The 20218-nt window shown below is 39.5% G+C and overlaps 5 protein-coding genes across 8 annotated transcripts; 2 read left to right on the top strand and 3 right to left on the bottom strand.

Moving 5' to 3' along the window:
- The first annotated feature begins 2272 nt into the window (after positions 1-2272).
- LOC140775634 (uncharacterized) lies at positions 2273-2614 on the top strand. The gene has a single exon (XM_073119014.1). The coding sequence runs from the start codon at positions 2273-2275 to the stop codon at positions 2612-2614; it is 342 nt and encodes a 113-aa protein (XP_072975115.1).
- Positions 2613-4395, bottom strand: LOC140775547 (protein DOG1-like 4). The gene has a single exon (XM_073118907.1). The coding sequence runs from the start codon at positions 3968-3970 to the stop codon at positions 3344-3346; it is 627 nt and encodes a 208-aa protein (XP_072975008.1). The 5' UTR covers positions 3971-4395; the 3' UTR covers positions 2613-3343.
- Positions 4396-4739: 344 nt separating this feature from the next.
- LOC140775545 (uncharacterized) lies at positions 4740-8641 on the bottom strand. Of its 2 annotated transcripts, none has more exons than XM_073118901.1 (4): positions 8516-8641; positions 7298-8383; positions 5601-6382; positions 4740-5206 (listed from the first exon to the last, which is right to left on the bottom strand). In XM_073118901.1, exons 2-3 carry the CDS (start codon positions 8366-8368, stop codon positions 5819-5821), a joined length of 1635 nt encoding a protein of 544 aa, XP_072975002.1. In that variant the 5' UTR covers positions 8369-8383; positions 8516-8641; the 3' UTR covers positions 4740-5206; positions 5601-5818. The 2 variants fall into 2 exon arrangements, with proteins under 2 accessions (XP_072975002.1, XP_072975003.1); XM_073118902.1 differs by having other exon boundaries at positions 8490-8544.
- Positions 8642-8713: 72 nt separating this feature from the next.
- LOC140775546 (peroxisomal membrane protein 11-3) lies at positions 8714-11895 on the bottom strand. Of its 2 annotated transcripts, none has more exons than XM_073118903.1 (2): positions 11009-11895; positions 8714-8840 (listed from the first exon to the last, which is right to left on the bottom strand). In XM_073118903.1, the coding sequence occupies exon 1, from the start codon at positions 11763-11765 to the stop codon at positions 11010-11012; it is 756 nt and encodes a 251-aa protein (XP_072975004.1). In that variant the 5' UTR covers positions 11766-11895; the 3' UTR covers positions 8714-8840; position 11009. The 2 variants fall into 2 exon arrangements, with proteins under 2 accessions (XP_072975004.1, XP_072975005.1); XM_073118904.1 differs by lacking the exon at positions 8714-8840 and adding an exon at positions 8861-9393.
- Positions 11896-15038: 3143 nt separating this feature from the next.
- LOC140775892 (probable protein phosphatase 2C 33) lies at positions 15039-20168 on the top strand. Of its 2 annotated transcripts, XM_073119378.1 has the most exons (7): positions 15043-15710; positions 15804-15975; positions 16060-16277; positions 16367-16474; positions 16558-16683; positions 16814-17046; positions 19723-20168. In XM_073119378.1, the coding sequence occupies exons 1-7, from the start codon at positions 15492-15494 to the stop codon at positions 19910-19912; spliced, it is 1266 nt and encodes a 421-aa protein (XP_072975479.1). In that variant the 5' UTR covers positions 15043-15491; the 3' UTR covers positions 19913-20168. The 2 variants fall into 2 exon arrangements, with proteins under 2 accessions (XP_072975478.1, XP_072975479.1); XM_073119377.1 differs by having other exon boundaries at positions 15039-15710; positions 15804-16277.
- The last annotated feature ends 50 nt before the right edge of the window (positions 20169-20218 follow it).

The raw sequence follows: 20218 nt of genomic DNA, 5'->3' as shown, positions 1-20218 counted from the left end.
TCCAATATCTTCATCAACTTATCGCCATAGACTTAAATGCAATAACTAGTAAGGAACACCCAGGACCATTGCTGTCCTCCATGTTTATGGTGTCTGAACTCTAAATTATACAGCTTATCATACTTGCAATAATTCAAAGAGGGAGAAGCAAAACTATGGACCTACAGAGAAACTTCTAAAAGGTTGAAGAAAATAAGCAACCTATACAAGTTATCAGTACTATTTTATAGCATCTACAGTGAGAAGGTAAATTGAAGATCTAAACACAGCTCTTGCACAAAGAATTGAGTAGAATACTTCAGAGCATTTCTCTTCATCATACAATTGGAAATGGGGTAATTTTAATTTCTTTACATACTGCTGCTGTACTTAAAAATAGATATATTCTAGCTTCCAGTACATGGATTATTAATTCATGAAGAAATAATCTAGTAGTCTAATAATTTTCCAAACATACATGGAAAATGTAATATGGGTCTGACCCACAAAATCAAATGCATTGAGTTTTTGATGCAAATTACTCAATTATAAGTCTCAAGTATTAGTTATCATCTCTCTATCACTGTATAACTCTTTTCAAATACACAATCATGAAATGAAATATCTAAGTCATCTTAAAAGTATAAGTGGAAGATCCATAGTTGCCCAAATAATACTTTAAATTAATATCAATAGGTATTATAATAATTTGATTATTCTATTAAGTTATTTTTATATTAGTCTAGACTATAGAAGAGTAAAGTTGTACAAATAAAATTTAAAGAGGTAGTTTAATATCAGGCATAATCACAAACAGTAATTTGTAATTTATCCATCTAGGCACAATATGATTAGACTGGCCAAAATCTTTTTATGGAGGTTTCTGGCATATCATATAGTATAAATATCTTCTTAATATCATCTTGTACTGCTACTAACTGTCTAATTATCATGACAACTATCAAAACTGGGGAACAGGAGTAATGTATCACTTCCTCTTGGGACAGCTAATACTCTTGGATTATATACAATGATTTGGAATCTCTTTATTTAATTTACCGACCAAAAGTGGTATCAGACAAGGCACAAGCTGTTCCTCCTTGACCACAATTGTCTGTGTTCTTCCCCATAATAACCCTAAATTTTATTTTCTTTTTCTTTTTTATCTAAGGAATTTATTAAAAATGTCCTATATTTTCTTCTCGCAATTCATATTTTTTTATTCAATATATATAATTCTAGTTTTTTTAAAAAAATATTTACCTGGAGAAGGATGGCTTTTCAAATTAGTCTTGTGATTGCTTGGTATATATTGATTAAACTTGCAGTCTGTAACGCTGCTAACATATAATAAAGTCTTACATGTGCCATATGGTATAAGGTACATTTCTTATTAATTCTTCTGACCAATATTAATTGACCAACTTGATTCAAATCCAAATTAAAAAAATATATATATATATATATTTTTAAGCCTATTTTTCTATGTATTTTTCTTCACTTTTTATTTTTTTTAAATCAAAAGTTAACTTTTCTCTGAATTTATATTTATCTGATGAAAGTCAAACAGTTGAAGTTATTTTGTCATCTGCGTTTAATGGTGTTTAAATTTAAAAGGCCTCACTTATTTGGACATTAATGGTAGAGCTTTTAACTCGAGCTGAGATTTAATTAAATTTTGCTACTGGTACGAATATTAAAGTAGTCGTCACAACTTGGAGGTGAGATTATTGCTTAACAACTTAGCAAAACCCAGCAGCACAAAGCAATTTTTATATAAATTAAAATCATATTTTAGGAGTAGAAAATAAAAGTCTTGTTCTTTTGTCATGTCTTCCTAACTGCGCCGGATGAGTATGATATTTTTATATAGTAGTAAAAAAAAAAAAAATATATATATATATATAGTATATGATACATTGAAATTACGAGGCATTTTCTATACATAAAATACAATAAAGATAATTATAATTTTACTCACTAACGAATTTCAGAGTTAATAAAAAATTAAATAATAATAATAAACTCTGAAACATCTTTTGTGGCCAACATTGTCATTTCACTAGCCAACTCACATCCCACAACATCTCAAAATAAAAATTAAATAATAAATAATTTAATCCCCACAAAAACCAGTAACAAAGAAAGGAACTCTCTCTCTCCTTCCTCTCTCTGGAATATTTCCTTTCTCATCCATCCAAATTAATCCCCCTCTACTTAAATTAGAGAGAGAGAGAGAGAGAGAGAGGAACTTCTTATCACCAATATCACCACTTCCTCGCCCATCTCTCTAATGGCCGACTTCGATCGCACCTACCGCGACGACTTCCGCTCCCACGCCGATTTCGACCGGGGGCACGGAAGCGAGTTCGCAGCCTACGGCGGCGGAGAGCGGCGGCTCGAGGTCGTGAAAGGAAGCGTCTTTAGCGCCAGCCGTCCGCCGCCGGCGCCGCCAAGGGCGGTGGTGCCAGCGTCGTCTTCGGGGGCGTGGTGCTTCGGCGATCCGGAGATGCAGCGGCGGAGAAGGGTGGCGAGCTACAAGGTGTACTCGGTGGAGGGGAAGGTGAAGGCGTCGCTGAGGAAGGGGTTTCGTTGGATCAAGGGGAAGTGCTCCGAGATCATTCATGGATGGTAGATTTCCGGGAAAATTTAGTGATGGAATGTTGGGGATTGTATTTGTTCTTCGGATTTGGTGTATAATTTTAATCTTGAATTTTAGATTGCTAACTAGTTTTGTCGATTTGATCTCTTAATTTTTCTTCCAAACTCGTCTCTTTTTCGGTCATTTATTGGAGAAATTTTAGGTAATGCTATCGGAAGATTCAAAAGTAATCCCATAATCTCTCTCTAGGGAAATTTGCATTGAGCACCTTGCATTTCAGGCTTATTATTAACATCTCTTAAGTTAAAATCTAACGGACAGTTCAAACAACGTTCGGGTAACAATTTACCGTTTTTCCTGGACAACCGTCCTAGAAATAAAAAAGATAGCTGAGTTATTTTATCAAAGAAAGTTTAAACTAAAAGAAGTTTTGTTTTGCATATAAACCTCTTTGTCTTTGTATGTCTAGTATCCTTACATTTTTATCCAAATTAACCCCTCCATTTGCTGTAAACTAAGTGTGTCCGCCATATTACTGTAACAGTATGGGCGTTGTTAGATATTTTTAATCGGAAGAAGCAGGGATCAAACGGGAAAAAAATAAAATAAAAGGAAAATAGGGGGAGTAAAACAAGAAATTCTCTAATTTTGAGAAAATATAATGATTTGGTTCAAACTTGAAAGGAAGTCGGCAAAATATTCCGAACATGAACTGCTGCAGCCCACGCTGCGCTCCCTATCGACCCAATGATCCCGATAACTTTATCCTTCTCTCAAACCATTTTGCCTTATTCCCCATCGCCTTATTCGGATATGGCAGTTCGCCGCATTAGCAAGGAACTCCACGGCCTGATAACTCTCTAAAATCTCCACTATCCTGGCCACTATTCGCACTCTCAATCCATCCGCCTCTCCGAGGATTCCTCTCAACGCATCCTCCACCTCCGCCGCCGCCTCCGCCCTCGCCTCCCCGTTCCTAAGCCCGCCGTGCAACATCTCGAGCGCCAACAATGACACCACGCTTTCCTGCACCCTCGCCATCACCGCCGTCATCTCCCTCTCCACCGCCTCCGCCTCTCGCCGGAGCTCCTCCACCTCCCTCCGCTGCTCCGGCGACAGGTCGGCGGGGACGAACTGGAAGATGAGGGCGGGGTTGACGCCGGCGATCCACATGAAATTGCGCTCGAAGGGGGTGAGCCACGAGGGGGAGAACACGAGGAAGACGTCGCGGTCGGCGAGGCGGGACTTGGCGAGGTAGTAGGAGTGGTAGTGCTCGAGCGCGCGGGAGATGAGTGGGAGGTGGAGGTCGACGCGGTCACGGGGGACGGCGAGGAGGGAGGCGAGGAGGTCTTCTTCTTGCGCCACCCAGTTCTCGAAGAAGGACTCCATCGGTGCACATCGTTTAGAGTTTAACGTTTCAGAAATAAAGAATCAATTGTCTTCGGGGCGAAGGAAATAAAATTGTCTCTTTCTTGTAACGATGACGAGGACGAGGACGAGGACTGAGATGCTATATGAAATTAAAGAGAGGAGGAGATCGATCTAGGAAGGTGAAACGAAGGTGGTCGGGGTTGAGTCTTGTATTATGTTCTTTTGTGTTGGAATTGTTCGTCAGTTAATTAAAGATGGAAGTTTGTCGGGAATAGGCAGGGGTTTGGTCGGATGTTAGTAAACTAAGGCGGGGAAACAAGCGACGTCGGCGCAGTTACCTGTTGGATTGGGGCAGTTGATGAGTGTCTTTTCGCAGCGCCGCAGAGCCAATACAAGGATCACTTAGAGTGTTGCTCCATATATATCAGTAAAAAAGAGAGTTTTATTTATAATATATTTTAATTGTAGAGTGGCTGTAATTTTATCTTAACTTAAATATATAAGTGTTGATGATTGAGCTCTCTAGAACCTAGTCTGTTTTATTTTCTACATTAGATGCATACATTTTTATAAACGTAAGAGTTCTTTTTAGTGTAAATGCTCAACTAGTGTTATTTCTATAGTCTTAGAGAAGGGCTGAATGAATCGACCATTTCATTTTCACCAAAAGAGAATTAAGTAGCCACAAGGGAGATCTGCCTTCTTTTACATTGAATCATCTCTTTCAAATCCTGTAATGAAAGCACTAACTGAATTAACTACTTTTGGAGGGTAAATAACTGAACAATTCACCCATTATATCTTTGAACCCCACACTGTCGTCAGATATTTATTTACCTAGAAAGGAAATTAGCCCTTGAGAAAAGAAGATATCTAGCTTTTGGGGAACAAAAGAAACTCATATGAGTAATGCTCATTATGATGCCATGTAAATGAAGGCATGTATGCTCTTATTGCTGTTTTAAGTTTCTAGTGAAATAGGGCGTGATCCTTTTCTTAAAAAAAATGTGTAATCTTACTGCAGGAAATATAAACCAATGATGTTAAGAGAATAGAAACAATGCCAATGGACAATAATGATGAAGGCTTTAAGAACTGTGCAGCAAGTTGTTATCAGATTTGCTGGTTTCTTGCCCTCCAAATAATAAGAACCATTTCTGGGTGGCTTAACTACGGTAGAAATGCTCCTCCGATGCTCAATCCCGGACGACGCTGCTAAATAGTACGGGTAGCCATCTTGGACGTGCTTGAAAACTACAGAAATATATCAGCAAAAATCAGTTTCAAGAAACAGGAAATGAGGAATAAATAGAAGGAAAACAAAGTCCTAGCATGAATTTAAATATTAACTGATCTAATTTCACTTTCGTGCACTGCAAATCCCATGCAAAATTATAACACAGTAATTGCTACCGTAAGTTCACAGATGATGCATGAGAAGACCATTGGTTTTATCTAACAACAACTCGCATTACATGGCTCCAGAGTAATGCTAGGTTGCATTACTGTCGGTTCTAATAGTATCAGGGGTAAAAGTCCTTTTGCACTATTGTGGCATATATTGCTCTATACAAATCAAATGGCAAAAGAGAATTTTAACGGTAAGAAGCTGAAAGCATGACATATAGAACTAATAAGACAAGCATACCTCATGCTAACTGCCTCAACAAATTCCAGAAAGAGTGGTTGACCACAGACTGCACTTATTCCTCGGCACCATCTGTGCGTTGGAAAAGATGCATTCCTCTCCGTTGATCCACAGAGGCAGATTAAGATGAGATAGAATGAAAGGCCTGTTGATCAACTGGTTGTCCAAAATACTTCTGCAGAGTTTGATGTCCTAGAAACATGTAAAGTTTGAGGATTTCATTCAACTTCTGGAAAAATAGCATCAGACTGAATGCCATGACATGACACAGTATCTCTGGCAAAGATCTGCCTTGGCCTACTACTGTTGGATAGAAAAATGTGTATGCGTCGTTGTATTGCACGTCTTCCAGAAAGAGTTGACACCCCACCCCGTGAAAGCAGTGATGCAGCTCCATTATCCTCCTCTGTATGATCTCTAGGGCAGACATTTAGATCGATTTCTTGCAAAGAAGATTGACCTTCATATGATACTGATCTTTGGAAAGGTGTTACAGCATGTATATTTGTTGGATTATTTGCTTCAAAGCTACCAATTCCTTGATCAGTCATTCTGTCCTGTAGTTGAGATGATCCCTCTGCTGCGGATCTACAACATTGGCAATACCAATTACCTTCAGGTACTTCTCTCCCAAGGCCGACACAGTATGTATGTGCAGGGGAATCACAGATATCACAAAGTAACATGAGATAATCTTCTTCACTTGTTTGGCATTCCATGCATACAACATTCCAATATGGATCTAGGATGCCCCTTATTTCTTCTTCGGATGGTTGGTAGACCTGTTACCACACATCAGTGAGAACAAATTATAAGATATGAGTGAACAGCTAATATACTTGAAATATGATCCAGAAAAGGTAGGAGAATCTATCTGTTTAATAATTACCAAGATCACAGCATGTTAAAAAGAAGATGAGGAATATCTCCTGTTGATTACCATATTGTTTGATAGCCAGAAAATTAACATCATTTTCACTGAAAAACATCAGCTATTGGTTCCATATCAAGTACAAGCAATCGTATCCAAAAAGAGCCCATTTCCTGACTGGTCACAGGAAGGATTAAGAAATACCGTCCTTCCTGCTTGCTACTCATGGCTACATCTCGCCAAATGGTGGGCAGAAGTTAAAAATAAAGCTGATATAATTATTATTTTTTAAACGGGAAAAAGGTTTATTTTTGCATGGATGACAATAATCAACCTTGTCAAAGAAAGTGAAGCATCTGGATGTAAATTTCTCCAGCGAATTAAAATGTTATGGCACGACTATTCACACTAATCTAAAAGCTTAGATTGTGCTAGATATCTAGTTTTGACAAAATGGGTTAACCTTTTCTCTTAATTATCAATTGTAGTCTGAAACAGCATAACAAAGGCAGAATATTTAACACCATATATAACTTAAGCATATCATGATAATCACACCAAGGAGAACGTAGCTGTCCACACAAACAATCACCAATGCTATTTGAAGATTGTTGCCTCATAGCTAGGTTAAACAGATTGTATAGGGCCAATATCAACAAGAGCAGGTACTTCACAAACAAGTCAAGTTAAATGACATGTTGTTGTATAAGAAATTTTCTAAACTAAATGAAGCTAGTAAAGCTCAAATTTGTTAAGGAACAAACTATAGCAAAACAAAGCTGTTTAAATTACGCTTAATTACGACAGAAACAAAAAAAATGCTAACCTGATCACGCTTCTGCACCTTGACAACTGTCTTCTTCATCCTGAATCCTATCTCAGCCCTCAATGACTTGGTAATCGATGCAAACCTCCTTTTGCACACTGGGCACCTCGATTCTACCTTCGACCATGCCATGATGCACGCGAAGCAGAAATAATGCGCGCAACAATCCAGAACCCCTTGCACCGTCCCTATCTGCTCCTCCGACAAGCAGATTCCGCAAACCTGCATACCCGAATCATCTGCCTCTTTCCCCTTACCCTTCTCTTCACCCATCCTTCCGGTAAAGAATCTCGTCAACTGTGGCTGATTCAGGACTCTTTTAACTCCCAGATCTCTCAGTTCTTCTTCTGAAACCACGTATTCAGAATCTGATGATTCTGATCCGATCGTCCTCCTTTTCCTCCCCTTCTTGCTCTTAGCCCTTCCCTTGTCCTTCACAGTTGGATTCTTCGATATGAACTCATCATCATGTGTCATGTATTGGGAATTATAGGTATCGGAATCCAAAGATCGTCTCTTTTTAACTGCTGTTGAATTCATCCTCTTCCTCCTAATATTCCTACCCTTCTCCTGCTCTCTGCTCATTCTCCTCTTCTTCTTATTTGAAACCCTAGATTTCCGCTTCTTTCCGGATATCTTGCTACGAGAAATCAAAGAGACTTCTTTTCCTTCCTCCTCCTCCTCATCCGGCGCGAAATCCTCGTCCTCATAATCCTCCTCCTCTTCGTCTTCTTCCTCATATGTCAAAACCTTACCTTTCCGGCGGCGAAATCGAGCCGAGACGCCATTTTCCTCGTCTTCGTCAAACAAAACGCTCGCCTCCGTGATCCTTTTTCTGCCACCTGAGGACTTCCTTCTAGTATTCGATCTGGAAATCTCTATCTCTTCCTCCTCCTCCTCCTCGTCTCCCAACTCCATCTCCTCCTCATCTGAGGAGAAGACCAAGGACTCGTCCGAGCTCTCGGATTCGTCGACATCCTCTTCTCCCACAATGTACTCCTCGTCGTCATCGTCCCCCGCCTTCCTCCGACCATTCGCTCTTTTGCACATGATTCCCCTTTCTTGTTCCATATTACCCACAAGGACCTAAATAACAACTAAACTATAAAAACATGCAATTCTCATGGACCAAATTGAAAAAAAAAGGCGAAAAAAACGAACTATATTTTTACAATAAGCCCCCTGAATGTACCTGTTCTATGCTATTTTCCTACGTACCTCAGCAAAGATGGTTGGATGCAGGAAGCAAAGGCGAGAGAGCAAAGGGAAGGGAGGCGGGTGGAGCGGTTTTATTCGTACGAGTTGAGATCGTCCGAAATTACCAGAGTACCCTCATGTAACTCCAAGCGCACCCGATTTATTTCACGAGCTATGGGTTGGAGAGAAGTGGGGCCTGCACCTCTTTCGCATTTTTGTGGCTCAAAAGCGCGTGGGTGAGACCCCAAGGGTGAGAATTGGACGAGAAGTATCCCGGGACACGGAAATCCATACAAAACAGTGGGCTGTTGCCTGTTATGAAACTAAACCTGCGTCCGCCCGCCACCTGTAATGCCCTAGCTGATTGGTCAAAAGGGCAGCCGACCAGATTTGACAAGTCTAAATTGTTTTACAAAACGTTACGTTTAACACCTTCTAATGTCTCGTATCTAAATCACACGCTTTCTTCTTTGCCAAATCCATGAGCATTGCATGTTTTTATAGTTGGTAATGTTGCACGAGTAATAAGAACACCAGATCGGCAGTAAATGGGGGAAAAGAGGAAACGGGAATATAATCCAAAACAGTGGCGATGAGTCTATGGACTGCACTATTTGAACTCTGAAAACCATATTCAACCTTAAAATGAAACAGTTTTGAGTCTTGATCTAGAGAGTAGAGGCATTTGCTCATATTGAAGCATGAGATATTCATAATTCTAGCAGCTCGTATTTTGGTCAGGCACTTCTGTTTAGCTAGGTCCACCTCATCCCCAAACAATGCATCCAAATGATGCCTCAACGCACATCCCATGATCTGCATTTAGTCCTCGGCATCCCCAAACAGTGCATCCAGTTGATGCGTCATCGCACATCCCATGATCTATTCTGCAAACCAATCTAGAAAGGGTTCAATCACCCAACCACTGTAACCATTTGGAAGACACCCTCTTTATCTTAGATAGAGATATCAGATATGGTAATGGCAAAATCCATATCCATGTTCATTGTCTATATCTACATAATGTTTTAAACCATATTGGTATAATAGTATAGTACTTCTCAACTCATACATGCATCGAATGTAGCCTGTGTTATTCTAGTAGCAGTTACAAGCCGTCAGCCCTGAAAACAGTCGGATTGCCGCTAAAGCTTGCCAACCACATTCAGAGCATATGGGTCCATGTAATTTTAATGCGTCTAAAAAGGCAATCGTCTAAGAAGTTTCATGTTTGAAGAACTCTTTATCATTTTCTTTCTTGTCACCACCCTCTTGGCCTCGTGCCGTGCATTGTTGAACTGAATCAAGTCTTAGAAATGTGTAGTAAGGAATCTCTCAATCAGATTAATTGTCTTTCATCCCCATATAAGCAATTAATATTACAATCATCGTCTCTCAAATAGAATCTAATTTATACTAGTTTGTCGCAACTCTATCATTAAAAAAGAGAGTCAAAACACCTCCCAACTATGTTCATATGACAAAATTATAACTCTGTAAAGTTTTGAATCACATGCTTACCTATAAGACAATATTTTTATTTGAGGATACCTGGCAATCATATTAACAAACTAGAAGCAGTTAACCATCAAGATACAGTATGTGCCTGATATCCTTTTTCATGTTCCAATAGTACATAATCGACCTAAAAAATCAAGAGCAATCACTTTCTGGAATACCCAAGATCAAGTACTTAAATTTCCTCCTCTGGTTTTACTTATTGAGTTTCACATAGCAATTCACCCCTATTTTTGTCTAAAACTGTAGTAATAAAATATGAAGTAAACATAAAATTCACACGATCATTATCAAGCAGAAAAGAGAGAAAATAGGATACTACAAACATCCAGATCTGAGTAAAAATTACTTGGATATCGAGTACTTGCTTGACTGCAATTAATTCAATGACTAGATGGAAAGACACTTAAAAGAAATGAAATCCTCCTAAGTAGACCACAGCATGCACATTGGTTAATAGTTCATACGTCAAGTTTGTATACTAGTCAAGAAATATAAGAGAGCAGTTTCCCACATCCCAGTCAAGATGAGTTACAATATCTTATTCTATCCTTACTCCAACTTGACTGACAAAAGTAATAGTATATTGACCAACAACAGCCAATTCAAACTACTTTTTTCCAATGAGATTTTATTACTTATGTCTATCATTGTTCACTCTTATAGATTATAGCTGAAGAATATAAGCTGAAATTATATTTTTTCTTAAATCTTGCTGAGTAATACTCACATGCTCAAAGTAGCTCAAAGAAGTTTGTGAAGCCCAGTAGCTCAATATTGCATACAGTTAAATCATGAGCAGGGGCTAATCAAGCATACCGCAAACATATCCATCTATTTTTCTTTGATTAATCCAACAACGTTAACCATACATGAGAATTTGTGTTCTAATGTAAAAGAAAAAATTTACTCCAAGAATTCACAATTGGTGGTGTGATCAAAAGGAAGGAGCTTTATTCCTTTCAGTAATAATAGAACAGAGAGAAAATTTTATACCTCAGCAAGAAGTCCAGTTCTTGTGAGTACTAATGAGCGCCGAAAGAAGCCCAGCTGAAGACATCAATAGAGGAGTCGTAAACAACCCCTTCCCATCCCTCACATCTCCGAGCGCCATCAAACCATCTGCCAAATCCTGGACGATCGAGAGTTGCTTAAGCAACAATTTACCCCTTAATCTCTCAATCTCATCAAAATTCGACCGCTCGATCTCTACTTCGATCAAAGATCGAATCTTTCCCATCTCTTTCATCTTCAAGACGATGCTTCCGAAGTATCCGATGAGCTCGGCCCAAGCGCTAATCTTTTGGAGCCTTGGCAAGAGATCCGAGGGGAGGAGGCCGGATTTGGAGAGCCAGACGAACTGCTCGACGAAGTAATAGATGCCCTCGCCTCCGTAGGCGACGGCGGCGAGGAGGCGATCGGAGGGGGTTGAGGGCAGGGTTCCGGCGGCGCGGAGGGCGTTGAGGTCCTGGACGAACTTGCCGAGGCGGAAGGCCTTGCGGCTTAAGCCGAGGCTAGACTCGAAGGACTTGAGGCGGGGCGCTAGGGTTTTGGATAGGGAAGGGGAGGAGAGGGCGATCTTGGCGGCGTAGCGGGAGATCTTGAGGAGCTTATCGACGCCGTCGCGGCGGGCGAGGTAGGCCTCGAGGTGGAGGAGGAAGTCCCGGTCCGGCGACTTCGCCGGTGGCGGAGGCGGAGGAGGAGGAGGAGAGGAAGGCTTGGAATTGGGGGAGGGTTCGGATATCTCGGCCATGGATTCGAAGGGAATAAGAGATCGGCGGGAGAAGAGGGGGGAGTTTGGCGAGTAAAAGTAGAAGGGAGAGTGATCAGTTCCGGGCGTAATACGGCACACCACTCGGAGTTTGAAACTGTAGAGAATGATACATAAATTGTTTTTGTTGATTAGATACTAAATTAAATATAATATATATCAGGAGTGTTTTTAAAAAAAAAATCAAAATTGTCGTCTTGATAAATAATTTATTATTTTCTATTGTTCAATGGTCTTACTGTCTTAAACCGCTCTAACTCTTGAATAACTGAAATAAAAGGATGAGATTGCTTTCCTTAGACTATAAATAAATCTTCAATTCATTTGGTTTGGCAAGAGTGAACGACTCATACATTATATTTGGTGTTTTGCAGAATCGACACGTTTTCCGAGTCTATTCCTTTTTATGATTGCAGTATTCATGATCCAGACTCCAGAGAAAGCGATCTTCTTGGTAGTCTCAAGTCTCAACGGTTGTTTCATCTCTTTTTCTCTCCCAGGATAAATGCAAGTAGCTCCAATCGAGCCTTGTTAAAGCTTGAATTTAACTTAATTTTAAGTTTAATTTAAAATGTTATGTTTGAATCGATTACATCTAAATCAAATCGAGCTTATTTCAAGTTGAAATTAAAATTTAAATTATCTATACTTAATAAAATAATATCAAACATATAATCAGATTTAATATTATAAACTAATAAATATAGATCGAATCTTATAGAGCGAGCCTGCGCTCAAGTTCGTCTTTAAAGACTGATCTAATTAATCAAGCTTGATTCATTTCAAACATAAGTTAAACCACGTAGCTCGAGCTGGTTTTATTATTACGACGATACTTCCTTTTCTTAACTCTAATCTTATCTGCAACTTGCTATCTTCGATTCTTCATGATGGACGTACTTGGATAAGGTTGATACGTTATCTCCACTGCAAAAATCTGCAAGCCTTGCAGCTTCGTATCACTGGCATATATGTCAACCAACTACCACTGACAGAAAGCATTGAGGAGATGGTGTTATTTGCCCAAGTCTCATTCTTTTTCTTCTTATTAAATACTTAGTTTAGGCGTTGAAATAGTCATAGATTTCTCTCAGATAACGGTGCATTTTGTAGTAGAAGAACATGCCCACCTCGGCAAACCTCGCTGGAGACCTGTTAACATATTTTATTAAGTCATCGCACGAACTTAGACTATATGCTGTATGGATGCATATATGCAGGACATTCTCTCATCCTTTCTTCACGACTTGGGTTTTTTACCTTCTGCTAAGTCTTGTATGAGATATTGAGAGTACTTTTGGTGTTGCAGTGGTGAGCCCATGAACTGGAGCTAAAGAGCAGGTGGGAGACCATCAACTCACTTTTCTTGGTGATCTCAGAGAGTGTTTCTAACTTTGAATGCCAGCGAGAGAATGAATGAATTAAGAGAAGAAGAATTCAAAAGGAAAAGGTGGTTCCTTGCATGGAACTCGCGTATAATTTAGACCAAAGTCCCTTTAGATGATATGTATATTGTTATAATTTATATTAGCAGTGATCCATTGCTACGCCTTTTTTATTTGTTTCTTTTTCAACACTAACTTTTATATATACTCGCAATCATCATATCATGAAAAACACATAATTAATAGTTATCTAATTTCCATTAAATTAAACTGGGATTAAAATTCCCATCAAATGTCTTAATCATAGAACGAAGCAAAAGCTTAATTGCTTCTAAAGGTAAGACTTTGCAGCTTGCACCACCCGTCACGCTCGGTGATAGCGGAGGAAGTTACAAAAGGAATAGAATATATAGCTGTAGTTTTCTAAATAACCCCCTACCTTTTGGTATTATTGCAAAGATTTACCTCCGTGTTGCGAAAGAAATAAATAAATAAAAGGAGTAATTGTGGAATATGTCTGAAGCATCGGTAGTCATTCACAAAAAAGCCCAGCAGGAAAAAGATGGATGACATCCGCGTTGGTGGAACTCAATTGGGACAGCTAGGGAGCACCAAAGCCAGGAAGTACGTGGGCCCCATCATCAAACGTGGCCCACCTCACGTGGCCACGTCAGCTCGTCCCCCTCTCCGGCGGTGCCGCGTTCCATGGAGGATATCCTCCTCCACCGGCGCATTATAGAATGGTGCCTCGACGCGTCGCAAGACCACGCGCAGCTCGCTCCCGTCCGTCGATCATTGATCGGGCGGATGGGATGCGTTCAACTGTGGGACCACCGTTGAAGTCTGCGGGTATCCAATGCCCGGAGAATCGGAGATCTATTAATGCTTGGCAAATGACCTGTTTTACCCTCCTGTTTTTGATAACGACGAGCGTATCCAATCAAAATTACCTGGGTGGGCCCCCCAAGTTGCTAATTAGTATTACTCTAAACTAATCAAAATTAAGAGGATGACTATTATTTATTGTCCTTGTTTCCCACCATATTCATAATCTTTTTCGAAACATATATATATATATATATATATATATATTAGATATTAGTCATTTTCATATTTATCTGTTTGGTTTCAAATGGACTAACCCTCAACGATGACAACCCGACACATCCTTTTCCACGTTATCGCAAAATTATATAAGTTTATATCCGCTATAATTTCATCTTATATGTAAAGCAACAGACAAAATATACACAAATAATTTTAAAATAAAAAATAAAAATAAGGGATAATTACCTCTTGACTCTAAATTATTGCTAGTTTTTATATATATCTCCTCATTTACTTATCATATAGCATTAACCATATTTAATTATGTAAAGATTTTGAAATGCTTCTTCTTCTTTTCTTTTTTTTAATTTTAAGGAGCATTTTTAATTTTATTCTTTATAAAAAAAAAGATAAAAAGAAATTATCCTTATAAATAATTATTTAATACTTTCTGTCAATGAGTTGGAGAGAATAAATAATAATTCATAAGATTCAATTATAATCATCCTTATAATTTACATCTATTATCCTAAACACTTACTTATATAAACCTTTTAGAAATTCTGTTCGATCCTACTTTTGCTTTTAAATTATAATCGAGCATTGGCTAACTTAATACTATAAGGAGTGAATATTCCATATATTCTTTCAGGCAATAAAAGAAGAGGAAAAAGAAAAAGAAAAAAAAAACAGAGAGGTCAGAAAATGATAATAAACTCAAAATTGAGGGTTTGATTTGTAAAAAGGAAATCAGAAAAACAGTTGCAGAGCTCCGGCCTTAATCATAAGGGTAATTTTGTCATACAATCTCCCTTTCCTTCCTCAAAAGCACGCGAATTAGCGCAGGAGCCGCAGGGGAGAGCACAACTGGAAGGGAAGAGAACCCAAACCAAACCCTTTTTCTCTGTCTCGCATTCTCTCCAAATTATTTTCTGTTGTCTTCTCTTACCAATTGCCATTACCCAATTCCCTCTTCTCCTCCCTCTCTCGTCCAAATCTCCGAATCCGGAATCCGTGGGCTTCTTAATCTACCTCTCTATTCTCTCCTCGATTTCTTCGCCCATTTGGGCCCCATCCCTTCCCATCTTTCCCTAATTCCTCCCCCAAATTCGACCATCCCCTGTAAAGTCGTTTATTTTCGAGTTCTTGTTCCAATCTGGGTTCTTGGAAGAACTGGGTCGAGATCAAGATGCGTGCTTGAGATGAGATTTGGGAGGGAGATGGAAGTGGATTAGGAAATTTGTCTCTTTGGAGGGGACCAGGGGAGTCCTCGGCGATGACCACCGCCACCGAGACCCGTCCTCGAGATCCGAGCGCGAGGCCGGTCCCCCTAGCTACCCTCATCGGCCGCGAGCTCCGCGCCGACAAGTCCGAGAAGCCCACCATCAAGTACGGTCACGCCAACTACGCCAAGAGGGGCGAGGACTACTTCCTCATCAAGACTGACTGCCTCCGTGTCCCCGGAAACCCCTCTTCCGCCTTCTCTGTCTTCGCGGTAATCCCATTCTTGCTTCAATTCCCGTTCTTTTTCGCATCCTTCATTTCTTCGTTTCTGTTCGCGATCAATTTCCTTGGTTTTGAGCTATAGGTCTTTGATGGCCACAATGGAGTCTCAGCGGCGGTGTTCACAAAAGAGCACCTTTTGGATCACGTCATGAGTGCGGTCCCTCAGGGAATTAATAGGGAGGAATGGCTGGAAGCGCTCCCTCGGGCGCTTGTCGCTGGTTTTGTGAAGACCGACATAGATTTCCAAAGGAAAGGTGAGATTTTGGGGTTGACCAATCTGTTCTTTTTTGTGTGTCCCGACGAGGGAAGAAAAGTCTTAACTTGGATTATTCCGGCAGGGGAGGTGTCGGGGACCACCGCTACGCTTGTTGTAATTGATGGGTTCACAGTCACGGTGGCATCGGTCGGTGATTCTCGGTGTATACTGGATACGCCGGGGGGTGAGGTCTGTCTGCTTACTGTGGATCACAGGCTAGAGGAGAATGTGGAAGAGAGGGAAAGGGTGACTGCCAGTGGAGGAGAGGTGGGAAGGCTTAATATTTGCGGTGGCAAGGAGGTATTGTGTAAATAAAATTTCATTGCTAATCTTAAGGGCAATTTATTGTGTTTTGGTGGAAATACTTATCTCATTGAGGTTCTCTTCAGGTGGGGCCTCTCCGATGCTGGCCGGGTGGATTGTGCCTTTCGAGATCAATTGGGGATATGGATGTAGGAGAGTTCATCGTCCCTATACCACATGTCAAGCAAGTGAAGGTAGGGTGTAGATCGAAGCTGCTTGTTTGTTGTGCTCTAGTTTGTTTGTTTTTTTTTTACATGTTTTCTTTCTTAATTATTAGCTATCAAGTGCTGGAGGACGGCTAATAATCGCATCTGATGGCATATGGGATGCTTTGTCATCGGAGATGGCTGCAAAGGCTTGCCGAGGATTACCTGCAGATCTTTCTGCTAAGATTGTTGTTAAGGTGATGCAAAGCGTACATGACTTGCCTATTGGTATTCATGAAGTTACACATGTTCCTCCTAATATTGTCATACTAACGGTCAAGGTCATCTAACCGAATTTTTTTCTTTTTTCCCATTTGGCTGATTTAGGAAGCTTTGAGAACAAGTGGTTTGAAAGATGACACAACTTGCGTAGTTGTTGATATCATTCCATCTGATTATGGTGTCCTACCACCATCTCCAAAGAAGAATCAGAATAAGTTGAGATCACTAATTTTTGGCAAGAAGGTACAAAATAGTTCTGGTAAACTTGCAAACAGACTTTCTTCTGTTGGAGCTGTCGAGGAGCTATTTGAAGAGGGATCTGCTATGCTGGAAGAAAGGCATGTTTTTATTTACTTCAATAGTATTCATTCTAGCATCCAGTTTTTCTGTTTATTTATGCTGTCGTATGTTGACTATGATGCTCCTAATTCATTCACTTTTTGACAAAAAAACTTATTTCAGTACAAAACTTTTTATTTATTCCTAGATTGTGGTTCTTCCACTATCACCACTTAAAGTTGCTCACTTATTTCTTATAAAGGCATGATGTATGAGATTCTTATAAGTTATAGTAGTTGAAAGTAATAGAAGGGATAAAAAAAGCTTTACTTTCCCCTTCTATAGGTATATATTCTTTATTTCAGTATGACATGTTTTACCCTTTCTTTTCTTCCTTGTTCTAACAAAAAATTCTTGTTTCAGACTTGTCTTAGCTATGCTATTCTTTTAATTGATTGTTTCAATTCTTAATTAATAATGCAATTGAATGATGCATTTGTCATCGGGAAATGTTTTTATTTACCAATATATATGAAAATAAAAATTTAAAGATGCTTTTCTAAATTGAAAGGTGTCTTAAGCTGTGTCATCAGGAGATGTCTTGCTATGACACCATTGTTGTAAAATGGTGGTGATGCTGAATGAGAAGTTTCAATATAAGTTTGTTAGTAGAAATGAATCATGCATGTTTTTTGCAGATTACTGAAAGTAAAGGAGGTGCTAGCTGTAAAAGTTAACCGACTTGTCTATAACATATTAGCATATATGATCAGTGTTTATCTGAGAGATTGCACATTCTGGGCACTCGCATCTGTGGTTTCCTATCTTAGACCTTACATACTAGTGCAGTAGAACAGTAGTAAGTTTTCACGTGTTAATTACTTGTATGTACCTAATTCCAATTTGATATCATTCTGGAGTTATTGGTCTTTGCTGGTACAGATCTAAATAGAGTTCAATGCCAATGTAAAATCTAGCCAACCATTGAGGACCATAGTGTAACTGAAGAATAATATTTCATTCAATTTCAAAGTGAAATATTGGAATACTTGAAATACCCCCTAACCGATAGTCACCTAGTCTATCTTAAGGGTAGGAAAATAGGTAGCTATCGTGTTGGGCAATCAAGCTATTGGCCTGTAAAGCATATCAGATTGGGGTGCTCACAGAATGATGAGGGTATATTTGACATCAAACGAGTTAGCTTTTGTTTGTGATAAATGGTAGGGCATTATGAAGACATTAAATTTAAAATAGAGAGATTGTTTTTTATAGGAGTAAGAAACAAATTATAAAGCAAAATTTAGTCCAAAAAGTAGGGTGTTATAAAATTACTTTATAAATAGAGAAAATAATGATGGTCATGCCGACTAGCATGGGGCATGCCAGTCAGTACATACCATGTCGGCGGTGTACAGGCACGTGGCACGAGGGGTGCCGCAAGGCCCCCTTCTAGTAGTGATTTGCTCGCCGTTGAAATCAGTCATCGAGCTTTTCGTCGTCGTCGATGTTCACGTGTTGAAGATTGTCGATGAAGTGCCGCTCCTATCCACCGCGTCGGCGCCCACGTAACCTACCTGAGCTCTTCTTCCTCTTCGAGCTAGGGCATCGGCATTGGAGCGGCAAATGCGAGCGGAGCTTTATCGACGATTTCTAGCACGTGAACGACGATGAGGTTGGCAACGAGTGGCGACGATGACGAGGTCAAAGAGTGAAGGTGAGTGAATAGTCTCGCTCCTCTTTTTCTTTCCCTCTCTTGCAGCGCAAGCCATCCTTGGAGAAAAGTTGAACTTCCTTTTTGGGTTTTTCACCTTTCAAGTTGAGATGAAAGCTGCCTTATATAGGGTGCTGTTGAATATGAATACAACCTTTTCTAAATAGAGTTGAAACTCAGAAACATGCTTGTAGATTATTGTTGAGCTAGCTGACTCATAACTGGCATTAAGTTAGTAGATTATTGTTGACTACACTACTTAACCTGCGGGAAATCCTCGTCGATCCTAAGCAAGTCTGTGGTCTCCCTGGAACTGTAAGAAAGTATCCTCAAGTGTGGTAAACGGGAAAGATAACCCCTTGTTCCACATTTTTTCAATGCATGTCATTTTATCCTTTTTGGTTCATTATCGTTTCTATAGGTTGTGATTCAAGATGATTGTACGACTGAAATTAGTTTCAGCAAACAGCATGAGCAGCAATTAATTTGAAAGAGACATGGGTACTTCTTTTAAATTGGTTCTGGAATTTACTGATTTCTGTTTGATATTTTTTCCTTAATCTGTGCGACTTAATATATTCAAGCAGACTTTAAAGTGGCTAATTATTTCTTCTAGTCATAATAGGATTTATTGTTTTATGCATATAATCATGTGCCGCACATTCATTACTTCATGATTGTCGGGAGTTCACAGTTCACTATTTGTAATGGAAAATGTTCTCATCTTTTTAATTGTTAAAAGTATTGGTATGCAAGGTCTATTAGTATCTCTTTAATTGTCTCAAATTCTTTTGAAGGCATAACTCTCTTAAATTGTTGTTGAGCACCATATATCAATGTATTGGCAGTCTTTTTTCCTTATACATGTGTTTAGAAGTGGTACTTGTAGGATGTCATCTGTATTGCCTAGAAAGAACTCAATACTGTGTTCTATCTTTGCTATTCCATAAATTTGATGTTAACTGAGAGTTCTCTCATAGGTTGTTTCTTGAAGTCATCTATATTGTCTGTTTTCTTGTAGGTTGGGTATCCCATCAAAAGTAAATTCAGCCCCTTATCGATGTGCGATCTGCCAAACGGATCGTGTGCCAGAAGAGGACTTATCCACCTACTGCTCAGCCACATCGACGCAATCGGAAGGCCCTTACCTATGCACTGACTGCTGGAGAAAGAAAGACGCCATGGAAGGAAAAAGACGGCCTCAACAGTGAGCAGAGCGGAGGTGAAAATTACTGAATAGTATAACTTTAGGTTTATCGAATGCGAAGTGTTCTGGTTCGGTGTTGTGTTATGTGTAAAAAAAGGTGAATAAACTGTTTGTTGTTCAAAGTTATTGTTTGGTGATGTTAACTGCAGTAGCAGCCTCGGTTTATGGTAGTTTGATTACTAACCACTCTGTATTTGTAAGGAAGATTGTTGAGACATTCATATTTTCAGGCAAATTTCATGACCATCTGTTTAACGACACCAAGCTCGTATTTTCTAGGAATCCAGTAGTGTTGTAAAGAGAACGCCTA

This window comes from Typha angustifolia, chromosome 14 (assembly GCF_048772165.1).
Source record: "Typha angustifolia cultivar Huaian chromosome 14, ASM4877216v1, whole genome shotgun sequence".
NCBI lineage: Eukaryota > Viridiplantae > Streptophyta > Magnoliopsida > Poales > Typhaceae > Typha > Typha angustifolia.
Note: the sequence above shows the minus strand (reverse complement) of the source record. Positions and strands in the feature narration are given on the sequence as shown.

Coding starts and splice junctions, on each gene's coding strand:
- LOC140775545 (XM_073118901.1), bottom strand. CDS start 8,368: ATGGAACAAGAAAGGGGAATCATGTGCAAAAGAGCGAATGGTCGGAGG. Junction 6,383..7,297: donor AGGTGCAGAAGCGTGATCAG/GTTAGCATTTTT, acceptor GTGTGGTAACAG/GTCTACCAACCATCCGAAGA.
- LOC140775892 (XM_073119377.1), top strand. CDS start 15,492: ATGACCACCGCCACCGAGACCCGTCCTCGAGATCCGAGCGCGAGGCCG. Junction 15,711..15,803: donor CCGCCTTCTCTGTCTTCGCG/GTAATCCCATTC, acceptor TTTGAGCTATAG/GTCTTTGATGGCCACAATGG. Junction 17,047..19,722: donor TCTGCTATGCTGGAAGAAAG/GCATGTTTTTAT, acceptor GTTTTCTTGTAG/GTTGGGTATCCCATCAAAAG.
- LOC140775546 (XM_073118903.1), bottom strand. CDS start 11,765: ATGGCCGAGATATCCGAACCCTCCCCCAATTCCAAGCCTTCCTCTCCT.
- LOC140775634 (XM_073119014.1), top strand. CDS start 2,273: ATGGCCGACTTCGATCGCACCTACCGCGACGACTTCCGCTCCCACGCC.
- LOC140775547 (XM_073118907.1), bottom strand. CDS start 3,970: ATGGAGTCCTTCTTCGAGAACTGGGTGGCGCAAGAAGAAGACCTCCTC.